The sequence below is a fragment of the Lagenorhynchus albirostris genome, chromosome 10 (assembly GCF_949774975.1).
Source record: "Lagenorhynchus albirostris chromosome 10, mLagAlb1.1, whole genome shotgun sequence".
NCBI lineage: Eukaryota > Metazoa > Chordata > Mammalia > Artiodactyla > Delphinidae > Lagenorhynchus > Lagenorhynchus albirostris.
Window position 1 is genome coordinate 39017145 of NC_083104.1, and position 27520 is coordinate 39044664.

Below are 27520 nucleotides of genomic sequence, written 5' to 3' on the forward strand. Positions count from 1 at the left end.
AGCTGTCCATCCATGAGGATTTTTACTTTCATAAAAAAAAGAAAAATCAGGGCTTCCCTGGTGGCGCAGTGGTTAAGAATCTGCCTGCCAATACAGGGGACACGGGTTCGAGCCCTGGTCCGGGAAGATCCCACATGCCATGGAGCAACTCAGCCCGTGCACCACAACTACTGAGCCTGCGCTCTAGAGCCCACGAGCCACAACTACTGAAGCCCAAGTGCCTAGAGAAGCCACCGCAATAAGAAGCCCGTGCACCGCAACAAAGACCCAACACAGCCAAAAATAAATAAATAAAATTTTAAAAAAAAGAAAAGAAAAATCAGTTTGAGTAGGGTGTGGTTTATTCAAAATCATCTTAGGAGAAGCGTAAGGAATAAAAAGATGGTACACACCTTAAAAGTTTTATCTTTATTTTTTGATTTTTTTGTATTACAAAAGAAGTACATATATATTGCAAAAATTCAAAAACTTCAACAAGATATAATTGGAAATCCAAAGTCTCATATAAGCGCACTACTCTCCAGAAATGATACGGGGCCCACAGCCACTCTCATTAGCTTTAAAAGAGTGGTTGAAAACAGGACAGGGGAAAACAGCTAGAAAGAAAAATGGAACCGTGTGCCTGTGAAGAGTGTGGTTCCCGGCATTTGGTGCATGTCACCTCTCTTTTCTTGGTGGCTTTATATTTCTCTGTTCACAGGAAGTCTGACTTTGTGTGTGCCCTATAATATTTCCACTGACCAAAAAATGCAGATGCTCTCGCAGCAAAACTGGATACAAATAATAATTTAAAAAAATCCTGAGGCCCAGAAAGATATTGGTCATGTGAAGGAAATGTTTGAAGACCAAAAATGTTGTGTTTGGGAGACATCCTGCCACACCAACAGTTTTGTGAGAGCCCTTCTGCTACTGGATATTCCATATGGAAGGCAGCCCTCCTTCTACCAAACACAACACCCTCCTCCTTATGCCCCACACCCAGGCTGCTGCCCCAGCTCTCACCACCACCTCTGCACACATTTCATTCCCCTAAATAAGGGTGTATTTATCCCTATGCTTTGTCATGGGCAGCACCTGGTACCCAGAATGCTGGATCTGCTCCCCAGCCCTGCATTGACCACCACTCCCTCCAAAGCATAGCCTCTGACCCTGAGGGATCCAGGCAGGCCTTTGGGAACTTTCTGCTGTTAGCCAGCCCAAAGTTCTGTGATTTGTCTTTCCAGCTGAGACCAATAAACCATCAGCTGAATTCACTATGGGCTGGTCAGAAGCCATCATCACTGCTATCAAAACCCAGGTCATAGAGCATATTCTTCCTTGGCTCCTTGCACTGAGGGGGCTCTTTTCTGATGCTGAGGTCACTGAACCAGCTCATCTGTTGGTCCCCCTGGGAACTGTGAGAAAGCAGGCTGTTGTCTTGGGAAGCATGCCCCCTGTACTGCAAGAGATTCCCTTGCACTGCCCTTGCTGTCTTACTGGGCATGACTGTTCCTCTCAGAGCAGAGCAGACTGGTTTTGTGGGGCTCCTGGGGCCCTGAAGATGCAGGGGCTGAGCAACGGGTTCCTGCCACCCCTGGGGGGGCCTTTGTGGGATGGAAACTGGTGGGTGAGGATATTTAGAATTGGAAGCACAGGTTTTGCTTGGGGTTTGTTCTTGCTTCCTGGCTAGGAGCCTGCTTCTGGGGGCTTTCCTGGGAGGCTGCTTCTTGCCTTTCCCCCCTCTTTCTACAGTTCTGCCTTTCTGTTCAGTCACCAACCTTTGTTCACAAGGGTTACATGAAAACATGCCTTTGGCTTGACATTTTTGGCAGGTGTTCTTAATGCTGGTTGCAAAGTTGTTTAAATCCAGGGATATAAGCCGCGAAGCTCCTTGGGAAACCAGGTCCCTGTCTTCAGGCATCTTGTGGCCCAGGATGCCAGAGCCATCATTCTCAGAGCCTGTTTTAGTACAATTCTGGCAGTTAGTCTGCACTGCCTTGTCCTTGATTTGCCTGTTTCTTTTGCCAGTTCCAACTGCCAGCGGCACAGCCTCTTCTTGGAGAGCACTACTCTTTGCTCCCTCACCCCAGACGCCAGACTCCCCAGGCCTCAAGGAGCCCACACTAAGATTGCATGCAGCAGGGAGAGCCTGGGCCTGCCACATAACTGGTTCCTCAGAGGCATATTTCTCCTGCCTGGTGAAACTGAGGCTCTGGGCCAGAAGTGGTGAAGTCTGAGAAGCACTGTCCTTCACATGTCTGGGTATCCGAGAGACAGAGATCAATTGATTTAGCTCTGCTAGGACACTGGGCATATTCAGCTGGCCTAGCTGCTCATACAGCTGCTGGAAGTCCTTACTCTGCTGAGCAACTAAAACTTCAAAGTGCTTCAGGTTGGACTTCATTTCTATAAACTCTGCTTGTCTCTAAAGAAAGGCAATGAGAAAGAAGGGAGTTACGGACAGTGCAACTCAGAATGCACAATATAACATGTGAACAAAACAAAGGATGGGCCAGCAGATCAAAACCTTGTCCCTTGCTGGGTACTATACAGGGGATACATGGCTACACTCTGGAGCAGGGTCCCTAGGGTCCACATCATGCCAGAGAACCTTGGGAAAGGAAGCTGGCCTCTACCCTGGCCTGTTACCAAGGGGCCTGTGGTGGCCTCTGTTCTTGGCTGAAATTTGCAATTTTAAAGGTGTCTCTCTAGGTCTTAGTAACAAAACCATAAACACACTTGAGGAAAGGGGTCAGGGTCTACACTTACACCTTCAAATCTCTTTTGCAGCTCAAGGATGGCCTGTTCCATGTTGCATTTGTCCCGCACTGTTTCCAACACCAGATCACTCTGGGCCTTCATGGTCTCTTGCACTAAATACAAAACAATGACAATTCACCACATGAAGACTATGCTATGCCCCACCCTGCCCAGGCCACAGTCGTGGAGAGGGAGAAGCTGGAACCCGGCACGGGCTACCAGAGCCTGCTCTGCCAACACCCAGAACTCTAGCCATCCAGATCAGCCCTGGTGAGGAGAGAAAGTAAGAACAGGGTGGTTCCTCCACTGTCTCTTCTTCCCTCCCTCCCTGAGAACATCCTGGCCAAAGCAGACTCAACCTTAGCACCTGCTGGGGACTCTGAAACCTGCTGCCCAGATGATGGCACCAACGTCCTCTTTGGCCAGCCTTCTTGGCCCTGTCATCAGAGTGATCTTTCTAGAATGTAGATATGATCATGCCTCCTCTAAAACGGTCACTGGAACTTTCAATGGTACCCCACAGGCCACTGGATGAAGTCCAAATCTTTCAATAAATTGGCTAACAAGACCCAGGCTCACTTCCCTTTGACTCACTATCCTCTGCATCTCTGAGTTCTGCCTAAGCAATCTCTCTTCCACCATTGGCTTTTTTTTTTTTTTTTTTTTTTTGCAGTACACAGGCCTCTCACTGCTGTGGCCTTTCCCGTTGCGGAGCACAGGCTCTGGACGTGCAGGCTCAGGAGCCATGGCCCACGGGCCTAGCCGCTCCGCGGCATGTGGGATCTTCCCGGACCAGGGCAAGAACCCGTGTCCCCTGCATCGGCTGGCGGACTCTCAACCACTGCACCACCAGGGAAGCGCTTCACCATTGGCTTTTGAACACGCTGTTCCCTTGGTTTACAGTACTCCTGCTTCCATCCCTCAGGAATGGGAGAAAAAAAAAAAAGGATCCTCAGAATGATGGTGAAGTCCTAAGAAGAGGACATAAAGCATAGCCTGCCCAATCTGGAGCTGGAGGCTGAGCTCCAGGCAGGACACCTCTAATGAAAAAGTGAAACAGAAAGACTCCCCAATGTGTTTGAACATATTAATTGGAGATTTACAGTTTTATCTGAAGGTTTATTATCAGACACTGTGCTAGGTGCATGGAAACAATCTTGAACAAAACTACTTACATGAACTTTGCAGTCTTGAAGAAGAAAAAAATAACAAGTAAACAAACATGCACATTAATAAATGAAAATTGTGATAAGTGCTCTAATAGGAAATATAATAAAAATAAGAGGGTGGGGGCACCTACTTTAGATAAGGTCATCAGAGATAAGAGTCATGTAAGGTGAAACCAGAAAGATAAGGAGCAGCTAGCCCTGCAAAGATTAGGGAGAGGTTATTCAGCTAGAGGAAACAGCAAGTGCAAAAATTCTGAGGCAAGAAAGAGCCTGTGATGACTAGGAATAGACAAGCCAGTGTGGTCTTGGGGGAAAAAAAGTAAAAAGTGGTAAATTTTATGTTATGTGTATTTTACCACAATAAAAAATGTAAGAATTTTTTTAGAAAGCAAATTTTCTATTACTCAACGCAAGTTAAATTCAATGTGTCAAGCAATTAGAAAAAGGGTGTTTACTTATATTTCAAGTACTGGATTCCTGCCCCTAAACTCAATTAGTGAAATATTTTTCCAGACATCCATGTTGATATTTGTAGTAGAAAGCAAATGTAATTGTCCTACCCTAGTTGAGTTCCTAAATATCAATGTTTCTTAGGAACAGAAAATGAGGAAGGCAAGCAAAGTGTTCAATTCTAGATTCAGTACTCAGTAAGCATCAGTCTGTGGTCCCACATATTCTTTCTTTGTCCTTGGGAAACATATGTTCAGGGTCTTCTCCTTTAAAGAGCTTTTGTATTGAGGTATTACTTCCAAAGTCTATTGAATTTTTTTCTTTTAAAAACTATAAAAGGGGCTTCCCTGGTGGCGCAGTGGTTAAGACTCTGTGCTCTCAATGCAGGGGGCACAGATTCGATTCCTGGTGGGGAATCTAAGATCCTGCATGCTGCATGGCGCAGCCAAAAACAAAACAAAACTATAACAGTATAAACAGGCATACAATGAAAAATGATCGAATCTCTCCCATGAAGACCTTGGTCCTGCTTCCTGGATTTAACGTTAAGAGCAGTTTCTGGAATTTTGTATCAATACATGTGCATATCCACGTTTAGGTTATAGATCCTGTGTGTGTGTGCACGTGCAAGCGTGTGTGTGTGTGTGTGTGTGTGTGTGTGTGTGTGTGTGTTCTCTAGAGGGAGACTCATTTCATTTCTGCTTTGTCTATAAACAAATTTTTAGCTTTTTAGTGAAAATGCCGTTTAAAATCCACTTCCATATTCTGGACAATATCTCTAGTTTCTTTCTCCCTCCCTTCCTCCCTTTCTTTCTTTCTTTTTTTTTTTTTTCTGCAAAAAGCTTTATTGTTTCCATTTGGTCCAAGGCTTGGGAGAGGGGTCCAGGGTGGTTAAAAAGCTGCCTAGTGGCTGCAGAGAGGGGCTTCAGGTAGAAGCCCTGACACCAGAGGGGCTCCTCAGAGGCCGCTGGGCTCTGGAGGCTCTTATTCATGCTTGAGGGTGAGCCTTTGGAAGAGGTACTGGCCCAGCCCAGCCTGGGGACCAGCCAGCCTGGGGAGATTAGTCAGGTGGTCGCCATCTTCTTGATGACCTTCACCTGCTCCTCCAGGAAGCAGCTCTCCCGGAAGTCAGAGAGGTGGGGGCCTGTGCGGGCAGAACCTAGGGCGTGCAGGTCCACAAGGACCTGGTTCAGGTTCTTCTCCCTGAGCACGGCGGCTTCCATAGCGTCCTGGGTTTTACCCCACTCATCTTGAGATAGCTTCGGCCGCTGTGCTGGTTTTGCCTTTTCAAGAGACACTCGGCGCCCTCACGATTCTCCTCAGCCAATTCACAGAAAAAGTGGCCCATGCCCTCCAGAGCTACATCATCACTACCAGAGAGAGGTAGGTGTAAGAGGCCTGCAGATGCATGTTGACCAGGCAGTTGACGATAGCCTCTACCTTGGTGGAATAATTCTGACGAATCCGGGAGCTCATGGTTGATGGGTAATAAGGAGTTAAGCTCAAAAAATGGTGTTGGCTGGTCCCGGTGGCCGAGGATAACTGAGTGGCTGATTGCGAAGGTTGTGACTGGAAAAAAGGATGGGGGTTGGTCAGAGTTTGGAGCAAGGGGCATCCCTGCATCTGTTCCAACCAAACACTGTTGAAGTAAGAGACAGATCTGAGGGACCGCTGAGCGCACTGCCAATATCTCTATTTTCTTGTGAAGATGATTTTGTTTAGGGACTTCCCTGGTGGTCCAGTGGGTAGGACTCCGCACTCCCAATGCAGGGGGCCCAGGTTCGATCCCTGGTCAGGGAACTAGTTCCTGCATGCATGCCGCAACTAAGAGCCTGCGTGCCACAACTAAGACCCGGTGCAGCCAAAATTAATTAATTAATTAATATTTTTTAGAAAAAAGATGATTTTGTTTGGCTTGAGGCGTCCCAGCACTGGAGCTTACAGGCTGTTGGGTGGGGCCAGGTCTCGGTGCCATGGCCGCAAAATGTCTGCCTCCAGACAGAGTTCACGTCCCTGCTATGTCCACCACCAGCTTTTATGACCCCAGAGAGAGCCATAGCCACCTCCGCCCCCTGCCTCCCCAGGAGACCCTCCAAGACCAGCAGGTAGGTCTGGCCCCGACTTCTGTGAAGTCACTGCTTTTGCCCTGGGACCCCGGTGCGTGCAGGACCTTGTGCACACCCTCCAAGCGTGGAGTCTCTGTTTTCCCCAGTCCTGTGGCGCCTGCAATCAAGCCCTGCTGCCCTTCAAAGCCAAATGCTCTGAGGGCTCTTCCTCCCCATGCCAGACCCCTAGGCTGGGGAGCCTGGCACGGGGCTCAGAGCTCTCACTCCTGTGAGAGAACTTCTGTGATATAATTACTCTCCAGTTTATGGGTCGCCCACCCGGGTGGTATGGGATTTGATTATATTGTGAGTGCGCCACTCCTACCGTCTCGTGGTTTCTTCTTTATGTCTTTGGATATAGAATATCTTTTTTTGGTAGATTCCAGTCTTTTTTTATCGATGGTTGTTCAGCAGTTAGTTGTGATTCTGGTGTGCTCGTGAGAGGAGGTGAGCTCAAGGTCCTCCTACTCGCCGCCACCTTGTCTCTGTCCTTGAAGATGATTTTGTTTATTTCTATTTTAGTGATTTGACAAGGGCTCCATTGAGATGAGGTCATATTCTGATGCTTTTCCACTAATGGCCAGTGATTCTCCTTTAACACTAGTTTTGCTCTCCCTGCTGTGCTAATGAAAGCCGCCTGAGAAAGGGTCTGGAAGCCTCCATGTACAAGAGGAGTTTGCTCAGTCCCCCTTTTTCTCAGGATACCCTTCCCAATTTTCACTGACTGATCTCACTCCTCCACAAGATGTGTCCTGGAGCAAACTATGTGCACATAAGCAGTACCTTGCTGTTTTCATTTAACAATTAATAAATATTTCCATTCCAACATGGTTCATATAGATGGACCTTATTCTGCTCAACAATTATATGTGCCTTGCTCAGAAAGGCATTTCTCACTCTAAAATTATAAAAATGTTGCTCATGCTTTTTACAGTTCTTTTAATGATTTAATCACCACACAATATATTGATTCATATGGAATTAATTTTGACGTATGGAGTTATCTATTTTCCAAAAGAGTCATTCTCTGATTTTGATAGTGGCCCCTCCTTTTTATTTTCCTAATGACCATATTTTTCATAGAACTTATATGTATTAGGTGAAAGTACTGCTTTCTACTAATTACCCCACCTAAACCCAAGACAAAGTGAGATGTGGATGCCCTTGGTAATTTATTCTATTACTCTGGTCCTTGGTGTCCTCAGCTGAAGAAGAAGAGGAGTTAGATTAGATGGCCTTGAGTGATCCTTCTCGTTGTATAGGCAGAATGTGACTGGGGAAAGATTTCATGACCTCATTCTGTGAAGGTATGAATTACATAATAACCCAAGACAGTGCTTTCACATAGTATCTTCCCTCTTCCCTTACAAGCACAGTGAGTGCATACTGAAAGCCTGCAGAATGCACTGACTGGCAAGTTCAGTGCTCTAGGCTAGCTGGACTGGGCCTAGCTATATGACAGGGGATTTGCCTGGTTCCTCTCTCAATGACTAACTTCCTGCTCCTGATCACTACCTACCAAGAAAGGGAATGATTCTGGACAGGCTCCTTGTGCCTATTTTTAAGAACAACCTGGCTTTTAATTAATGTAGTGCCACAGTGTTTGTTACTGTTTGCTTTATCAATGTGGCTCTCTTGAGTCTTAAGCTCTGAAAGTTAAGAAACCATCAGGGGTGAAGGATCAGGATCCCCATGCCTACTATAAGCCAGACTCAGTTCTACTCCTCTCTCTGCCTTCATTCTGTGTTGGGGCCTTGAGCACTTCCATTCCCTATTCTGGGCCTTAAATGCCACACATTTGCTGCAATTCTCCTTTTTGTACTTCACCCAGTTTTAAACATAACAAGTAAAGAGAGTGCTTTCCTTGCACACTTAAAATGAGTTATTTCCAGAACTGGTTTCCAAGCAGATGCACAGTTGCCCTGTGTGTGGGATATTCAGGTTGGAAGCCAGCAGACAGTACAGTGCTTCTTTGTAGACAGATGGGGATTAATTTCTAAGTTACACAAAGGCATTAATTTTTGTAAATCATGAGCAATCCATCCCATGGCATTTGAATAAGTTGACTTCAATTTGTTTAAAATAAAAAATAAACACACAGACAAATGCAAACAAGTGCACGTGCAGTCATCATCTTGCTGTTTAGCTGAGAAGCTGTTGGTTCCAGGGAAGTGTTCACCTAAGGAGACGTGTGTAATGGTCAAATAAGGGCCTGAACCATGGTTTCACCTAAATGTAAATCACTAATTGGCAGAGCAGAGGACTTTACAAACCACAGACTGTAACTGAAATTGAGAAAGATGCTGTGATTCACTACAAAACAGCTCTCATTGAAATGAAGGAAGCAAGAAGAACAGTAGGTGACTAGAGTATTTCTAACTCCTAAAGGAGCACTGTCTTTATTTCTAAGTCCTAAGGGAGCAAGGGAGCCTTTATAGACAGCACAGCCAGCAATTCATTTGAGAACCAGGGATGCCCTTGATTCACTTCAAGCAGTGAGATGAGAAACCTGGTAGAACTATCTGTCCTGAGGCAGCAGGGTTACTGGGTGGAGGATTGGTGCTCCAGAAAAGGCATAGAGGGACCACGGCATTCCCATATAGAGGTAAAGCCCACTACCTAGTTCAGCTCCACATCTCTTCAGGGCTAATCTTATGTACCCATTCTCTCATCTGAAACACTATGGAACCTCACCACTGGCAGAAATCTGGCTAGGGTCAGAAAGTTCACATTCACTGCTCACCAGTGCCCCCTACTGATAACCTCAAACTCGACACTCACGTGTCTTGGCCACAGTTTCCAAAGAATCCAAAATAGATTGGCTTCTGGAATTGAGATGTTCCTCAAATTTTTCCACAGATGTCTGTAACTTAGGAAACCCAAAATTAGGAAATAATTCACAGACTGTTGCCTTATTTTATTAACTTGGTGAACTGTCATTTAATGATAAAAAAGGGTAGTTAAAATATTGCTATTCTACACAAACAGAAGTCAATACAATATAATTATTAAACTTCTTAAAATGCAAGATGTTCTAATGCCTTGAAATGTGGCATACTTACCCTGTTAATGCTTTCTTTGATATGGGAAATGAAATTGTATAGAGTCTCACTAAAATAGGAGAGAAAAAAGAAAGTAAATCTTTGCGAAATATTGAAACAGTATGCAACAGAATTGATTCCATAAACATGGCTGGACTCTACCTAGTGCAGCATCAAAACGGTGCTTGATCAGAGTTGAAGACTCAACTCTGAGAAACCTTAGTGCCCAGATGGAAAAAAGGAGAACACTGACTTTTCCTGATAATTTCCAAAGCAAAACACTTTTTTGTTTTTTTAAATTTACTCTACATGGATCTTAAATGAGGTTGCATTTTAGCAATTCAAATGGTTACTACAGTAGAACAGACCAGCTTTCATTTTTATGGCAAACATGGCTTCAGAGGATAGTGATTTCTTTCTGATAGCCCCAAATTCCTGGATACATCTTAATCTAATGACTATTATTTTGACAGTAAGAATGAGATAATATAGAGACAGTTCTGGGAACAATATTAATTTCTAATGAAAAAGAAATTTTCACAATTATTCCTCAAATAAATATCCCTCTTTTGAAAAAAATCAGACAAGGGTCGTCATTAAAAACTTTTACAGATTTTTGTTTTTTTAATCTATACAAATGCAAATCTTTTTTTTTTTTTTTTTTTTTTGGGTGGTACGCGGGCCCCTCACTGCCGCGGCCTCTCCCGCTGCGGAGCACAGGCTGCGGACGCGCAGGCCCAGCAGCCACAGCCCACAGGCCCAGCCGCTCCGCGGCACGTGGGGTCCTCCCGGACCGGGGCACGAACCCGCGTCCCCTGCATCGGCAGGTGGACCCTCAACCACTGCACCACCAGGGAAGCCCGCAAGTATCAATTTTTGAACCCCAATAGGACAACTCTTCATACCAAAGTCTTATGGATGCTCCAAAAGACTATTTTTTTTTATTTTTTTAATCTATGTATAATATCATGTCACATGCAGAGTGACAGTTTTACTTCTTTTCCAATTTGTATTCTTGTTATTTCTTTTTCTTCTCTGATTGCCGTGGCTAGGACTTCCAAAACTATGTTGAATAATAGTGGCGAGAGTGGACATCCTTGTCTTGTTCGTGATCTTAGAGGAAATGCTTTCAGTTTTTCACCATTCAGAATGATGTTTGCTGTGGGTTTGTCGTATATGGCCTTTATTATGTTGAGATCGGTTCCCTCTGTGCCCACTTTCTGGAGAGTTCTTGTCATAAATGGGTGTTGAATTTTGTCAAAAGTTTTTTCTGCATCTATTGAGATGATCATATGGTTTTTATTCTTCAGTTTGTTAATATGGTATATTACATTGATTGATTTGCGTATACTGAAGAATCCTTGCATCCCTGGGATAAATCCCACTTGATCATGGTGTATGATCCTTTTAATGTGTTGTTGGATTCTGTTTGCTAGTATTTTGTTGAGGATTTTTGCATCTATATTCATCAGTGATATTTGTCTATAATTTTCTTTTTTTGTAATATCTTTGTCTGGTTTTGGTATCAGGGTGATGTTGGCCTTGTAGAATGAGTTTGGAAGTGTTCCTTCCTCTGCAATTTTTTGGAAGAGTTTGAGGAGGATTGGTGTTAGCTCTTTTCTAAATGTTTGATAAAATTCACCTGTGAAGCCATCTGGTCCTGAACTTTTGTTTGTTGGAAGATTGTTAATCACAGTTTCAATTTCATTACTTGTGACTGGTCTGTTCATATTTTCTATTTCTTCCTGGTTCAGTCTTGGAAGGTTATACCTGTCTAAGAATTTGTCCATTTCTTCCAGGTTGTCCATTTTATTGGCGTAGAGTTGCTCGTAGTAGTCTCTTATGATGCTTTGTATTTCTGTAGTGTCCATCATAACTTCTCCTTTTTTATTTCTGATTTTATTGATTTGAGTCCTCTCCTTCCTTTTTTTTTTTTTTTTTTTTGCGGTACGCAGGCCTCTCACTGCTGTGGCCTCTCCTGCTGTGGAGCACACGCTCTGCACGTGCAGGCTCAGCGGCCATGGCTCACGGGCCCAGCCGCTCCGTGGCATGTGGGATCTTCCCGGACCGGGGCACGAACCCATGTCCCCTGCATCGGCAGGCGGACTCTCAACCACTGCGCCACCAGGGAAGCCCTCTCCCTCTTTTTTTTGATGAGTCTGGCTAAACATTTATCAATTTTGTTTATCTTCTCAAAGAACCAGCTTTTAGTTTTATTGAGTCTTTGTTATTGTTTTCTTTGTTTCTATTTCATTTATTTCTGCTCTGATCTTTATGATTTCTTTCCTTCTACTAACTTTGGGTTTTGTTTGTTCTTCTTTCTCTAGTTCCTTTAGGTGTAAGGTTAGATTGTTTATTTGAGATTTTTCTTGTTTCTTTTTTAAAAATTATTTATTTATTTATTTAGGGCTGTGTTGGGTCTTCATTGCTGTGCACGGGCTTTCTCTAGTTGTGGCAGATGGGGGCTACTCTTCATTGTGGTACACGGGCTTCTCATTGCAGTGACTTCTCTTGTTGTGGAGCACAGGATCTAGGTGCATGGGCTTCAGTAGCTGTGGCACGTGGGCTCAGTAGTTGTGGCTTGCAGGCTCTAGAGCACAGGCTCAGTAATTGTGGCACACGGGCTTAGTTGCTCCGCGGCATGTGGGATCTTCCTGGACCAGGGCTGGAACCCGTGTCCCCTGCATTGGCAGGTGGATTCTTAACCACTGCGCTACCAGGGAAGTCCCTCTTGTTTCTTGAGGTAGGATTGTATTGCTATAAAATTCCCTCTTAGAACTGCTTTTGCTGCATCCCATAGGTTTTGGATCGTCATGTTTTAGTTGTCATTTGTCTCTAGGTATTTTTTGATTTCCTCTTTGATTTTTTCAGTGATCTCTTGGTTATTTAGTAATGTAGTTTGCCTCCATGTGTTTGTGTTTTTTACGGTTTTTTCCCTGTAATTTATTTCTAAGCTCATAGCGTTGTGGTCAGAAAAGATGCTTGATATGATTTCAGTTTTCTTAAATTTACCGAGGCTTGATTTGTGACCCAAGGTGTGATCTATTCTGGAGAATGTTCCACGTGCACTTGAGAAGAAAGTGTAATCTGCTGTTTTTGGATGGAATGTCCTATAAATATCAATTAAATATATCTGGTATTGTGTCACTTAAAGCTTGTGTTTCCTTATTTATTTTCTGTCTGGATGACCTGTCCATTGGTGTAAGTGAGGTGTTAAAGTCCCTCACTATTATTGTATTACTGTCAATTTCCTCTTTTATAGCTGTTAGCAGTTGCCTTATGTATTGACGTGCTACTATGTTGGGTGCATATATATTTATAATTGTTTTATCTTCTTCTTGGATTGATCCCCTCATCATTATGTAGTGTCCTTCTTTGTCTCTTGTAACATTCTTTATTTTAAAGTCTATTTTATCTGATATGAGTATTGCTATTGCAGCTTTCTTTTGATTTCCATTTGCATGGAATATCTTTTTCCATCCCCTTGCTTCCAGTCTTTATGTGTCCCTAGATCTGAAGTGGGTCTTTTGTAGACAGCATATATATGGGTCTTGTTTTTGAATCCATTCAGCAAGCCTGTGTCTTTGGGTTGGAGCATTTAATCTATTCACGTTTAGGGTAATTATCGATATGTATGTTCCTATTACCATTTTCTTAATTGTTTTGGGTTTGTTTTTGTAGGTGCTTTTATTCTCTTGTGTTTCCCACTTAGAGAAGTTCCTTTAGCATTTGTTGTAGAACTGATTTGGTGGTGCTGAATTCTCTTAGCTTTTGCTTGTCTGTAAAGCTTTTGATTTCTCCATCGAATATGAATGAGGTCCTTGCCAGGTAGAGTAATCTTGGTTGTAGGTTCTTCCCTTTCATCATTTTAAATATATCATGCCACTCCCTTCTGGCTTGTAGAGTTTCTGCTGAGAAATCAGCTGTTAACCTTATGGGAGTTCCCTTGTATGTTATTTGTCGTTTTATCCCTTGTTGCTTTTAATAATTTTTCTTTGTCTTTAATTTTTGTCAGTTTGATTACTATGTGTCTTAGCATGTTTCTCCTTGGTTTTATCTTGCCTGGGACTCTCTGCGCTTCCTGGACTTGGGTGGCTGTTTCCTTTCCCATGTTAGGGAAGTTTTCGACCATAACCTCTTCAAATATTTTCTCGGGTCCTTTCTCTCTTCTCCTCCTGGGACCCCTATAATGCAAATGTTGGTGCACTTAATGTTGTCCCAGAGGTCTTTTAGGCTGTCTTCTTTCTTTTCATTCTTTTTGCTTTATTCTGTTTCATGGCAGTGAATTCCACCCATTCTGTCTTCCAGGTCACTTATCCATTCTTCTGCCTCAGTTATTCTGCTATTGATTCCTTCTAGTGTATTTTTCATTTCAGTTATTGTATTGTTCATCTCTGTTTGTTTGTTCTTTAATTCTTCTAGGTGTTTGTTTTTTAATTCTTCTAGGTCTTTGTTAAATGTTTCTTGCATCTTCTCGATCCTTGCCTTCATTCTTTTCCTGAGGTCCTGGATCATCTTCACTATCATTATTCTGAATTCTTTTTCTGGAAGGTTGCCTATCTCCACTTCATTTAGTTGTTTTTCTGGAGTTTTATCTTGTTTCTTCATCTGGTACATAGTCCTCTGCCTTTTCATTTTGTCTGTCTTTCTGTGAATGTGGCTTTCATTCCACAGGCTGCAGGATTGTCCAAAAGACTGACTTTAAAAGAAGAATTTGATAGAACCGTTTGGAAATCTACAAACCTTATGGTTTTATGAATAAGATTAAGACATTACCTGAAAACAATAAAAATATTAAAATGAAAAAATTAAGGATGAGAACAGAATGCTATTAAAGTATAAAAGCAGAGACTAAGAAAGGGAACTTATAAATTAAAAATAGCAGAAATTAAACAAATAGAATAACTAGAAGATACAGTAGGGAAATATGATGGAAAATAGAGCAAAAGACAAAGAGATGAAAAATAAGTAGGTAGTAAAAAAAAAAAAATTAGAGGATCAGTGCAGGAGATTCAATGCATGCCCAAAATTGCAGATCCAGGAAAAAGAAGAGTGAAAAGGAGGTTTTCAAAGATATAATAAAAGAAAAATTCCCCAAACCAAAAGACACAAGTTATAGGTCAAAAGTAATTCCCCAATGCCCAGGGCTATGACAAGGCACATCAAACCACATTGCTGTAAAATTTCCAAACTCTAAGGATAATGAGAAGATCCTAAAAATTTCCAGAAATAAAAAAGCAAGTGACATACACAGGATCAGGAATCAGAATGGCAGCAGACCTCTTAAAAGCACACAGAGAGCTATAAGACAATGCAGCAATGCTTTACAAATTTTGAACAAAAAGAACTTCCAATCTTGTACAAGGACATAGCTGTGCCAATTGCTTGTAGTCATCATCTGTTCTGAGTGGTCAGTACTCAAGTTGGGTTTTTTTTAAATTACTTTATTGAGGTATGATTAACACACAAGAAGCTGTACATATTTAATGTATACAAGTTTGTAGATAAGTATACAACTGTGAAACCGTCTCCACAATCTATGCCATAAATATATCCATCACCTCCAAAAGTTTCCTTTCACCCTCTTTTATTTATTAGTAGTAGGGATAAGAACACTTAAAAAAGATCTACCCTCTTACCAAATTTTAAAGTATACAACAGAGCATTGTCAAGTATAGGCACTATGCTGTACAGGTCTCTAGGATTTATTCATCTTGTATAAACTGAAACTTTGTACCCTTTGACTAATTCTGCCTGTTTCCCCCACAACTCCCCCAACAACAACCACCATTCTACTCTCTGCTCCTATGAGTTTGATTATTTTACACTCATATAAGTGGTAGCATATAGTTAGTATTTGTCCTTCTATGTCTGGCTTATTTCATTTAGCATAATGTCCTCCAGGTTCATTCATGTTGTCACAGCTGGAAGGATTTCCTTCTTTTTTAAGGCTGAAGAATATTTCATTGTATGTACATACCACATTTTCTTTTCCATTCATCCACTGATAGATATTTAGGTTATTTCCATGTCTTGGCTATTGTAAATAATGCTGTGATGAACATGAGAGTGCAGATATCTCTTAAAGATCCTGATTTCAATTCCTTTGAGTATATACTTAGAAGTGGAATTGCTGGATCATATGGTAGTTCTATTTATAATTTTTTGTGGAACCTCCATGCTGTTTTCTAAAGTGGCGGCACCAAGGAATTCCCTGGCAGTCCAGTGGTTAGGACTCCGCGCTTTCACTGCCAAGGATGCATGTTTGATCCCTGGTCGGGGAACTGAGGTCCTGTAAGCCACGCAGCATGGCCAAAAAAAAAATTTTTCTTTTAAATTAGAAAAAATAAAGTGGCTGCACCAGTTTCTACTCCCACCAACAGTGTACAAGAGTTCCCTTTTCTCCATATACTTGCCAGCATTGTTATTTTTTTAATGATAGCCATTCTGACAGGTGTGAGATGATATCTAATTGTGGTTTTGATAAGCATTTCCCTGATAATTAGCAAAGTTGAGCACTTTTCATATACCTGATGGCCATTAGTATGTCTTCTTTGGAGAACTGTCTATTCAATTCCTTTGCTTGTCTTTTAATCCAGATATTTTGTTTTTTTGTTTTTGTTTGTTTTTGCTATTGGGTTGTAGGTGTTCCTTATATGTTTTATATTAACCTTTATCAGATATATGGTTTGCAAATGTTTTCTATCCCATGGGTTGCTTTTTTGTTTTCTTTTTTTTCTTTTTTTCTTTTGGCTGCATTGGGTCTTCATTGCTGCATGTGGGCTTTCTCTAGTTGCGGTGAGCCAGGGCTACTGTTCGTTGAGGTGCATGGGCTTCTCATTGTGGTGGCTTCTCTTGTTGCAGAGCATGGGCTCCAGGTGTGTGGGCTTCAGTAGTTGTGGCACGTGGGCTCAGTAGTTGTGGCTTGCACGCTCTAGAGCACAGGCTCAGTAGTTGTGGCACACGGGCTTAGTTGCTCCACAGCATGTGGGATCTTCCCAGACCAGGGATCAAACCCGTGTCCCCTGCATTGGCAGGCAGATTCTTAATCACTGTGCCACCAGGAAAGTTTGCCTTTTCATTTTCTTTGTTCCATTTGCTGTGCAGAAACTTTTTTACAGTTGACCCTTAAACAACATAGGTTTGATATTCATGGGTCCACTTATATGCAGATTTTTTTCAATAAACATAGTTGGCCCTTTGTGTTCGAGGGTTTTGCATGTGCAGATTCATCCAACCATGGACAGAAATTTCCATCTGCAGTTGGTTGAGTTTGTGGATTCAAAACCTGAAGATATAGAGGGCTATGGGACTTGAGCATCAGTGGATTTTGGTATATGTAGGGTCTCCTGGAACCAATCTCCTTTGGATACTGAGGGACGCCTGTAGTTTGATGTAATCCCACTTGTCTATTTTTCCTTTTGTTGCGTGTGCTTTTGGTGTCATATCCAAGACATCATTGCCAGGACCAACGTCAAGAAGCTTTTTCCCTATGTTTTCTTCTAGGTGTTCTACGGTTTCAAGTCTCACGTTTAAGTCTTTAATCCATTTTGAGTTGACTTTTGTGTATGGTATAAGATAAGGGTCCTTTTCCATTCTTTTGCATAAGGACCCAGTTTTCCCAGCATCATTTGTTGAAAAGATTATCATTATCTCATTGTGTATTCTTTGCATGTCTCATGCTGTATTAAACATTTAAAACATAACCTCCGGGCTTCCCTGGTGGCGCAGTGGTTGAGAGTCCGCCTGCCGATGCAGGGGACATGGGTTCATGCCCCGGTCCGGGAAGATCCCACATGCTGCAGAGCGGCTAGGCCCGTGAGCCATGGCCGCTGGGCCTGCGCGTCCGGAGCCTGCGCGTCTGGAGCCTGTGCTCCGCAATGGGAGAGGCCACAACAGTGAGAGGCCCGCGTACCACAAAATAAAAGAAACAGAAAAAAAACATAACCCCCTAAATGGTCCATATAATAGAGTACAATGCAACCACAGAAATGATTTTGTAGATGAAACAGAAATATAGTCATTTAATATTATTAAATTTAAAAAACAGATTGCAGAATAGTCCATAGGAAACTATCCCATTTTTATTTTTGAAAATACACAAAAATAGGGCTTCCCTGGTGGCGCAATGTTTAAGAATCCGCATGCCAATGCAGGGGACATGGGTTCGAGCTCTGGTCCAGGAAGATCCCACATGCAGCAGAGCTCGTGCACCACAACTACTGAGCTCGTGCACTACTAAGCTCGTGCACCACAACTACTGAGCCTGCACTCTAGAGCCTGCGAGCCACAACTACTGAAGCCTGTGTGCCTAGAGCCCATGCTGCACAACAAGAGAAGCCACTGCAATGAGAAGCCTGTGCACTGGAACGAAGAGTAGCCCCTGCTCGCCGCAACTAGAGAAAGCCCACGCGCAGCAACAAAGACCCAACGCAGCCAAAAATAATAAATTAAATAAATAAATTTAAAAAGAAAGAAAGAAAATACTCAAAAATAGAGCAGAGTTAGTGGTGGTTCACAGAGTAAGTTGATTCAGAGGCAGACTTGAAAATCTGACAGACCCAAGATCTCTGCCCAAAACTCCCACTCAGTTTAGATGTGCTCCCTTGGATGGAGTCTTTCCTGACGCCCCCAGTCAGAGCTGGAAGCCTGTCCTCAGGGCTCGCAAAGCATTGGATGAAACCTCTACTACAGAATCTACAAATTTATATTTAGAGTGAAAAGTCTAGATTCTTTATTTTAGTTTGTTCTGCATCTGACCCTCTTTCCTGTTTGAGGAGTTCCTCAGGTTAGGGATCTTAGGGAGGAGTAGAGTCTCTCTTTCCTCCTCTTGAGGCTGAGGGTGCCAGAGGCTTGCTTTCTGAGCTTTTCCTGAACCCTGAGCTCTCTCCTCACACATGCCTTGCCAGACTGGGAGTCAGGAGAAAAAGACTGTGAGCTCTCTTTTCTGGTCGCTATGGCAATAGTAGTAGAAAGATGGAGCGCCATGGGACTGATAAAATTATCCAGGACTCGGGACTTCCCTGGTGGTCCAGTGGTTAACACTTCGCCTTCCAGTGCAGGGGGTGCAGGTTCGATCCCTGGTCGGGGAGCTAAGATCCCACATGCCTCGCAGCCAAAAAACAATAAAACAATCACCAAAAACCCCCCCAAAAAACATAAAACGGAGCAATTTTGTAACAAATTCAATAAAGATCTTAAAAAGGGACCACATCAAAAAAAAAAAAAAGAAAAGAAAAGTGACCAGGACTACACTGACTACAATGCAGGGAAGGGTCTAGTGCATTCTGGGCAGGGGGTAGTGGGCAGCAGAATCTGCCCTGGACTAATTTTGAGACTTTGTTTGGGAAGTTGTCCATGGCAGGTAGTTGTTGGCAATTGTACAACTGTGGCAGAAACTTAAATTGGCCTCATTTTCTTCCTTGGAAATTAGATTGTTGATCCTCACCCTCCATGCACTGCCACCCAGATAGATGACATTCCCAGACTCCCTTGCATCTAGGTGTGGCCATGTGAGTAAATTTTAGCCACTGTGAGATATAAGCAAAAGTGTTGCATGCAACTTCCAAGAAGAATCCTAGGGAATTCCCTGTCAGTCCAGTGGTTAGGACTCTGTGCTTTCACTGCCATGGGCCTGGGTTCAATACCTGGTCGGGGAACTGAAATCCTGCAAGCTACATGGTGTGGCCAAGAAAAAAAAAAGAATCCTAAAGGGACAGGAAGATACCCTTCTTCCTTCACTCATCCATCAGCTGTCTGGAACTCTGATGTAACAGCTGGAATTGCAGCAGCCTCCAAGCAGTGTGAGGATGGCAGGGGTGGGGGGGTCATACTTTAGGGATGGCAGACCACACTGCTGGAAGGAGCCAGATCCTTGATGTCCATGAAGCCATTATTCTAGCCCTGGACCACACACTTCAGGATGATTTTTGCATTAAAGAAAAATAAACATCTTTTAAAATTTTCTATTATTATAATGAGAATGAGTGTATATACGTCAATGCAGCTGAACATAATCCTAACTAATAAAATGAACCACCCAATATCTTTTAATAATTTTTAACACTTTAAAAAATTTAAATTAACATAGAAATTTGTATGTGTGTGTGTGTATACACAGTTCTATGAGTTTTAACACAAAATTAGGATTCATGTAACCACCATTACAACCAGGATATAAGACAGTATCCAAAAAAAATCTTTTATGCTGTCTCTTTGTGGTAAAGTCCAGCCCACACCCATAACCCTTGGTAATCACTGATCTGATACCCATCCCTATAGTTTTGCTTTTCTCAGAATGTCATTTAAATGGAATCATAGAGTATGCAACCTTTGTGATTTCTTTCGCTTAGCATAGTGCTTTTGAGATTCAGCCATGTTGTTGTATAGCAATAGTTTATTCCTTTTCATTGCTGAGTAGTGTTCCATCGTATGGACATACCATTGTTTGTTTATCCATTCATACATAGAAGGACATTTGAGTTGTGCCCAGTTTTTGGTGATTATGAGCAAGGCTACTATAAACGTTATTGCATAGGCTTCTGTGTAAACATAAATTTTCATTTATCTAGGATAAATACCTAGGAGTAGAACTGCAGAGCCATATAGTGAATTATGTTTAATTTTATAAGAAACTGTCAAACTTTTCCAAAGGGGCTGTATCATTTTGCAATTCCACCAACAAGATTTCCATTTGGTCTATATCCTTGCTCAGCACTTGGTATTTTCAGTTTTTGTTTGTTTTAATTTTAGCCATGCTAACAGATAAGCAGTAATATCTCATTATGATTTCAAGTTTTATTTCCAAAATGGCTAATGGTGTTGAGAAACTTTTCATATATTTATTTGCCATCCATATGTTTTCTTTTTAAAAAAATTATTTTATTTATTTATTTTTGGCTGTGTTGGGTGTTTGTTGCTGTGTGCAGGCTTTCTCTAGTTACAGTGAGTGGGGGCTACTCTTCCTTGTGGTGCATGGGTTTCTCATTGCAGTGGCTTCTCTTGTTGCGGAGCATGGACTCTAGGCATGTGGGCTTCAGTAGTTGTGGCACACAGGCTCAGTAGTTGTGACTCACGGGCTCTAGAGCACAGGCTCAGTAGTTGAAGCACATGGGCTTAGTTGCTCTGTGGCATGTGGGATCTTCCCGGACCAGGGCTCAAACCCGTGTCCCCTGCATTGGCAGGCGGATTCTTAACCACTGCACCACCAGGGAAGTCCCCATGGTTCATTTTATAATCTATTTGTGGTCCTTAGGTTATTCATTGGTTATGAGACTGATCCGTTTTCTCAAATATGACTGATTAAAAAATAAGAATCTGGGTAATGGATATCCATTGTCTGGTGTGCCCAGCATCCAGCTCTAATGGGGAATTGCTTCTTTCTGCATCCACAAAGTGATTCTGGTGAGGACTTCCAGTCACAGCCCCCTCCCCTTACCCCCCCACAACCTAATAAACAAGCCCATCAGAAGCTTTCACTAGGATTTTCAAATTGTAACTAAGGGGTGAGAGTCTCTTTTTCTGTGTTAATAGGAAGCTGATCTCTAGTAGGAGAGAATGAAGTATAGACGGAGAGAGAAGCACAGAAAAGAGACAGATTCTGATTTCATTTCATTCCCTGTCCTTCCCAGATTGGTTAAGAGAGCTAATATATCCTCCTTTTTGTCCAGGCTAGTTTGAGGTGGGTTTTTATTTGAGTCATAACAAATGCAATCTGAATGATTAAGGCTTCTTTTGAGATATCTTAACCTCATATGCCCTTTCTATACATTTGGGAAAACATGTACTTTCAAAACACAATATGTAAATCCATGTCTTATTGATTTGTAGCATCTCTTTATGTTTGAACTCGGTACCATGCCTTATCATTTTCCTGCTTCCAAATTTACAGTGGTATGCTTTCTCTTTCTCATTTAAAAATTTCTCATTCCGCACCACATTTCTGATAAGCACTTATTGACAGAAAACAAGGAATCTAAAATCTTGGGGGTTGTTTTTGCCAGAATTTATTAAAATTATGATTTTCTGCTTAGCATTTAAATCAATATTGTAAGCTTGAAATTTTTTAAATAGAGAAGAGATTCTTCAGTGTCCTTATCATCTGTTCTCTCTATATAAATACTATTTATTTTTTGCCAGCCATCTTGTAAATAATCATTAACAGAAACTCATTTCTGGGAATTCCCTGGCGGTCCAGTGGTTAGGACTCCATGCTCTCACTGCCGAGGGCCTGGGTTCAATCCCTGGTCTGGGAAGTAAGATCCCACAAGCCACATGGCCAAAAAAAAAAGAAACTCATTTTACTACAAAAAAAAAAAAGGAAATGAAAAATGAAATAAAGAAAGGAAGGGAGGGAGGGAGGAAGGAAGGAAATATCAAGAAGGACTTAATGTTTCAAAAAAAGTTTTTTTAGCTACAGAAATCTTATTTCTTTATTTATTTGTTTGGCTGCACTGGGTCTTAGTTGCGGTATGCTGGATCTTTTTTTTTTTAGTTGCGGCATGTGGGATCTAGTTCCCCTACCATGGATCAAACCCGGGCCCCCTACATTGGGAGCATGGTGTCTTAGCCACTGGACCACCAGGGAAGTGTCTTAACTACAGAAATCTTGATCAAATAAAATGTAATACAAAAGCCCAGAGAACAAAAAAATTAAGACTAATTTATCTGAAGCAGTAAGATGAGAGGAGCCTGATCATCTGCAGTACTCTACCATTGTTATGAGTCCTAGAGCCTAGATTCCTAGGGGAAAGAAGTCTGTCAGCATCTGGGAAATGTTTATTTATCAGCAGAATCAAACACTTTGTATAGAGCATTTTGCTTTTCTCTCTAAAGGAATGTAAGTATACAGTGGAAAAGATACCTAGTCTTTTAAAGAATTCCTAATTTTAAAGAATTCCTAATCTAGAATTTTTAAAGAAATTCTAGCTTTTTCGACATGAAAGTACTAGTGGTGATGCTAAGTGATACATCTTTACTGTTACAGAAATAATAAAGTATATTTCTGCTTGGGTGTTATGATTTCTATGATACCTAAAGATGTCCTGTTAATAACTTACTACCAAGAAATGAACAAGTTAATTTCCTCAGTGACTGCCACTTATTCATTTACAAATTAATATAGTAGCCCTAATATTTGCTTATATATATACACAAACATATATATGTAGCGAATAAGAATATGTATAAAATTTAGGGTATATCTTTTTTTTTTTTTTTTGTGGTATGCGGGCCTCTCACTGTTGTGGCCTCTCCCGTTGCACAGCACAGGCTCTGGACAGGCAGGCTCAGCGGCCATGGCTCACAGGCCCAGCCGCTCCGCGGCATGTGGGATCTTCCTGGACCCGGGCAAGAACCCATGTCCCCTGCATCGGCAGGCGGACTCTCAACCATTGCATCACCAGGGAAGCCCTAGGGTATATCTTTAAAAATACCATTTCAAAGTGAGAAAATCAGCCTGAACTATGACTTAAGAATTCATGTGCTATATTCTTGACCCTAAAACAAATATTAACTAATTTCCTAATTCTGATGATCTGAAAAAAAAATTAAAGGGCAGAATTTTAGGCAGAATAAATATAACATTACTTGAATATTGCATTTCTCTGAGAAGTTCTTTAGCTTAATATTTAGAGAGCTCAAAACTGTGGCAGCCATAAGTCACAGTGACAAGAAAACAAATAAAGAGTAATTATTAGATGAGCTGTAAAGGCAAGAATGCTATCATGCTGAAACTGAATTTTTCGACTACTGACATTCCATTTTCTGCTTCGCTCAGAAGAGAGGAGCTGTTTCATCCACTTGAAAGGTTTGTGTACCTGTCACATTTGTCTTTTGCAGTTTTCTTTTTCTCCTCAAACTGTTCCAAGAGGCCTTTTGATTTTCCAACTGACAAAGGAAGAGGAAATAAGCCTCCATCTTTTGTATCTCTTCCAAACAGCTGGGGTTTTGTTTGGTACTTTATGAAAATACTAGGTTCACTCTGTTCAATGGAAAAAAAAAATCATAGCATTTCACACATAAAAATATTTATAGCATGCTCTATTTTCTATACAAAGCAGAGTCACACTTAAGTGCAAACCATAAAATACAATATAGCATGTAGTATTTCCTTTTTATTTCATATGTACCAGAACATTATATTAAAACAAAGCAACTCTTTTTACTAATATAATTTCTGCCTTACCAGACCAGAGGTATTTAAAATGTCAGCTAAAATGGCTTAAAATCAATTGCATAAATTTAAAGGCAGCAACAGAAAATTATGCTGTCTTGAGATGATGTGTTAAAGTTTTTATATTAATAAGTTTAATTCAAATTGCTGTTGCTCAGTTGCTGATGAACTAAACTTGTTGATAAATTTGACTGTGATGCAGGCATATGGTGAGCCATTTCCTGCATTCTGAGGCAAAACTTACTCTGGAACATTCAGGCAGTACATTTACTCCTTCATATCACTGAGTACCAATTTTTGTACTAAAATATTTATCTCAGATCATACCTTAATAACTTAAAGTATTGACCTAATCTTATTCATTAAGTCCCTATATGATGCAGTTACGTCTGTGTATAAAGTTAGATCTGGTTCTACATCAAAATAAGTAAATATATAAAAATATTTCTGACTCACAAAATAAGATAGGCTGGTCTCAAAAAATCAAGAGATTCTGTTCCTCATTCTGGCCCTTATTCATCAGCTTAGGCCTCAATATCTTCATCTCCTTCTTCAAGGAGTTAAATGTCATGCAATATTTGGCACTCCCTAGGAGTAGTCAAAGTACTTGCACTATTCTAATATATTGTTTTAGTAATGGAAGAAAATGCAAATATAAATATGTTTTCCATTTCACACTACCAAGTCAAATGAGTCACCAATCAAGCACAAATCTATTTAGGACAGTAATCCTTAGAGATGTACAACTCTAAAATATAACCCAGCAGAATAAGTCTTCTTTACAGTTTATGTCCATAATGACTGTGAAACATATGCAGAGATTCTGGGATTCAGACTTACATCCAGAGAATTCTGTTGTGACAGTTTTGGATGTCTCAAGTGGACACCAAAGTCCAAGGGTGTTGACGGGGTCTCTGAACTTTCTGGACAGAACTGGGATCCAAAAAGGAACTGGGAATCACTGAGACCAGAGTAATCAGTCTGATTATTATTCCAGTTAGATGACTTAGTGGCCCTGAAATTAAGCAAGAAAATACAAGTATATCAAGTGGGCAAATGAAACCATAATTCAAAACTATTTTAGAATATTCTGGGCAGAATGCTAGCTTTTTTTGACCTCCTAGTCCCCTGCACACTGCCAGTACTACATGTAAAGAAACAAGGAAATTTTGAATGCCAGACATTTCAATTACAACAACCTGGGAACAATCAGATGGAATTTCAAACATTAAGGACTAACACCATTATTCCTTGTACTATAACATTATGTACTATAACACCATTTTGGATATCAAAGTTCACAAAATCTTTAGGGATTAAGAGAACATTATCTTTTAAAAGGTTGAATTTGTTCATCACTAAGGGAATAGATTAAAAATAAAATATGGCTTATGCATATAACTGATGCAGTAGTCAGAAGCAATAAGCTAGATTTACATATAACCATATGGATAAGTCTCAAAAATATAATTTTTGAGTGCAGAAAAAGTAAAAATTTAATGAACTCTCTCATACATTAATGTAATTTATAAGGATACATCATACACACCAAACAAGTATGTAACTGAGTATCTAGAAGGTTAATTGGAAGGATACATATTAACTCTCCTAGATTGTCTGTAGGGAAGGAAAGGAGCAGGATTGGAGGGAGAGAAGGAGCTATAATACAACAAACACAAGATAGACCTAGATATGGACTGAATGTTTGTGTCCTCCAAAAATTCATGTGTTGAAGCCCTAAGCTCTATTTTGACAGTTTTTGGAAATGGGGCCTTTAGAAGGTAATTAGGGTTCGAAGAGGTGAGGAGAGTGGGACCCTCACGATAGGATTAGTGTCTTTTTTTTTTTTTTTTTTTTTTGCGGTACGCGGGCCTCTCAGTGTTGTGGCCTTTCCCGTTGCGGAGAACAGGCTCCAGACGCGCAGGCTCAGCGGCCATGGCTCACGGGCCCAGCTGCTCCGCGGCATGTGGGATCTTCCCGGATCAGGGCACGAACCCATGTGCCCTGCATCGGCAGGCGGACTCTCAACCACTGCGCCACCAGGGAAGCCCAGGATTAGTGTCCTTTTAAGAAGAGACACCAAAGAGCTTGCCCTCATTCTTTCTCTCTCACCATGTGAGGACACAGAAAAAGGCAGCTGTCTGCAAGCCAAGAAGGGAGTCTTCACCCAAAACCAATCATGCTGGCATAGGGTTCTAGGACTTTCAATCTCTAGAACTGTGAGAAAATAAATTTCTGTTATTTAAGCCATCCAGTTTATTGTACTCTGTTATGGCAGCCCAAGCAGACTAAAATAGGCCTCATCCAGACTGAAGAATATGATCAACTCAGGTTTGCACAAAGAAAGATCCATTAAACATTGTGTTATTCCCTTTCACACTTTTAGTGTCATATCCTTGCTTGTTCTAAATACTTCCAGCTGTGGACTTCCAAATTGCTTCCCATGGATACTTATGCCAGTCTAAATCTCACATATGAAGGGGATAATGATATTGATAATGATACAATCACACTTGAACACAGTGTACTAAGCCTACTACAGAGACAGCACATAAGTGGACAGACAAGTAAAATATATAGTCTTCAAGTTTTACTTGAAAGACACCTCGGTAACAATTTGTGTTACTTAATGCTGTTGTGTAACCCAAGAAAACATGCTTTTCATTAAAACACGTACATGTAGATCATTCCTTTTCCAAATGTTAGATTTAAAATAGATAGCCTATAAGTACATATTCTAAGCTAAACGAATCATTATTTATTAATACAAGACAAAAAGAAACCCTACTTGCTCAGAACAGAGACATTATTTTGACTCATAGAATCATTTTCTAAGATTAGCTAAGGTAATAGGCTGCACACATATAATATGATTTGCATAATCACTGCTCAAAATAGCTAAATAGCTCTCTGTGTCTCCCCTCTTAGGTCAAAGAGAATAATTAGCTGGGCTGGAAAAGAAACAGCTCTGTAAGCCTACAGAAGTCCTGTAGGATTCACATCTTAAAGCTACGATCTGGAATTAAGCATAGATTTTTTTCCCCCTACTCTGTATCAATTGTAAGCTCTTTTCTTCTTTTTAAGAGAAACAACAACAACAACAATGTTTTAGTTTTTTTGCTGTCTTTAGGAAGGTGTTAGGAAGAAAAGAAACTATCCAATGATAAAAGCATACCAAAACAATTGGAAATCCCTTAATATATACTACTTCTGGGGTACGCCCACCAAGTTAGCAATGGCAGGCCTACTGCATGGCTAGTGGACACCAATATAAGTACCTCAGTGGAGTAGTAGAGGGGGCAGTATCTCAATGAGCCCTGTCAACAGTTGGAGTGGTTCTTGATTTCATGGTGCCTACAAATTGTACTACACAATTGAACACTTATCTGAACATTGTCTTGAGTTTGATCCTTGCTGTTTCAATAGCAATTGCTCCAAATGAGGTGAGAGTTTCCAGATGTTGGACCATGTCTAACTCTCATAGTCCCTAGGTCCAGTGCTGGACAGAGTCATTACTCAATTAACACACATAGCCATTGATACTGCTTTTATAATCAGAAAATAGGCAAAAGGAAAAAGACAAATATGGGAGGGTGCAGTGGTGACAAGAGAGGGAAGAGAAAGGGAAGAAGCTATATCAGGTAACCCTATTACTATAAACTAATAGGAAGGGGAGCCTGTTTCTATGAAATCAGTGCAACTATAAGATCCTCTTAAGTATCAGAGTATATAACCAGAAAACTTACCCAGAGCCTGAGGGAATACTGAGCATCTCTTTGATATTCCAGACATTAAAATTCATGTCTTATAATTATTCCTTTTAAAAAGAAGAGAGGAACATTA

At 41.2% G+C, this 27520-nt stretch overlaps 1 protein-coding gene, 1 non-coding gene and 1 pseudogene across 2 annotated transcripts; 1 reads left to right on the forward strand and 2 right to left on the reverse strand.

Annotated features, from left to right (window-relative positions):
* Positions 1-1264: 1264 nt before the first annotated feature.
* IHO1 (interactor of HORMAD1 1) lies at positions 1265-27479 on the reverse strand. The gene is made up of 7 exons (XM_060164033.1): positions 27424-27479; positions 24518-24692; positions 23322-23485; positions 9526-9574; positions 9245-9332; positions 2749-2852; positions 1265-2404 (listed from the first exon to the last, which is right to left on the reverse strand). Exons 1-7 carry the CDS (start codon positions 27477-27479, stop codon positions 1265-1267), a joined length of 1776 nt encoding a protein of 591 aa, XP_060020016.1.
* Positions 5273-5918, reverse strand: LOC132528014 (ferritin light chain-like; annotated as a pseudogene).
* Positions 6086-6158, forward strand: TRNAG-CCC (transfer RNA glycine (anticodon CCC)). Its single transcript has one exon. It is a non-coding gene; the product is annotated as a tRNA-Gly (tRNA).
* Positions 27480-27520: the final 41 nt, after the last annotated feature.

Bases quoted from the DNA above. Each gene is read 5' to 3' on its own strand.
- IHO1 (XM_060164033.1), bottom strand. From the start codon at position 27,479: ATGAATTTTAATGTCTGGAATATCAAAGAGATGCTCAGTATTCCCTCA. The intron at 24,693-27,423 runs GTAAGTTTTCTG...GCTTAATTTCAG, and splicing joins AGTATTCCCTCAGGCTCTGG to GGCCACTAAGTCATCTAACT. The intron at 2,853-9,244 runs GTGAGTGTCGAG...TTTTGTATTTAG, and splicing joins GGAAACTGTGGCCAAGACAC to TGCAAGAGACCATGAAGGCC.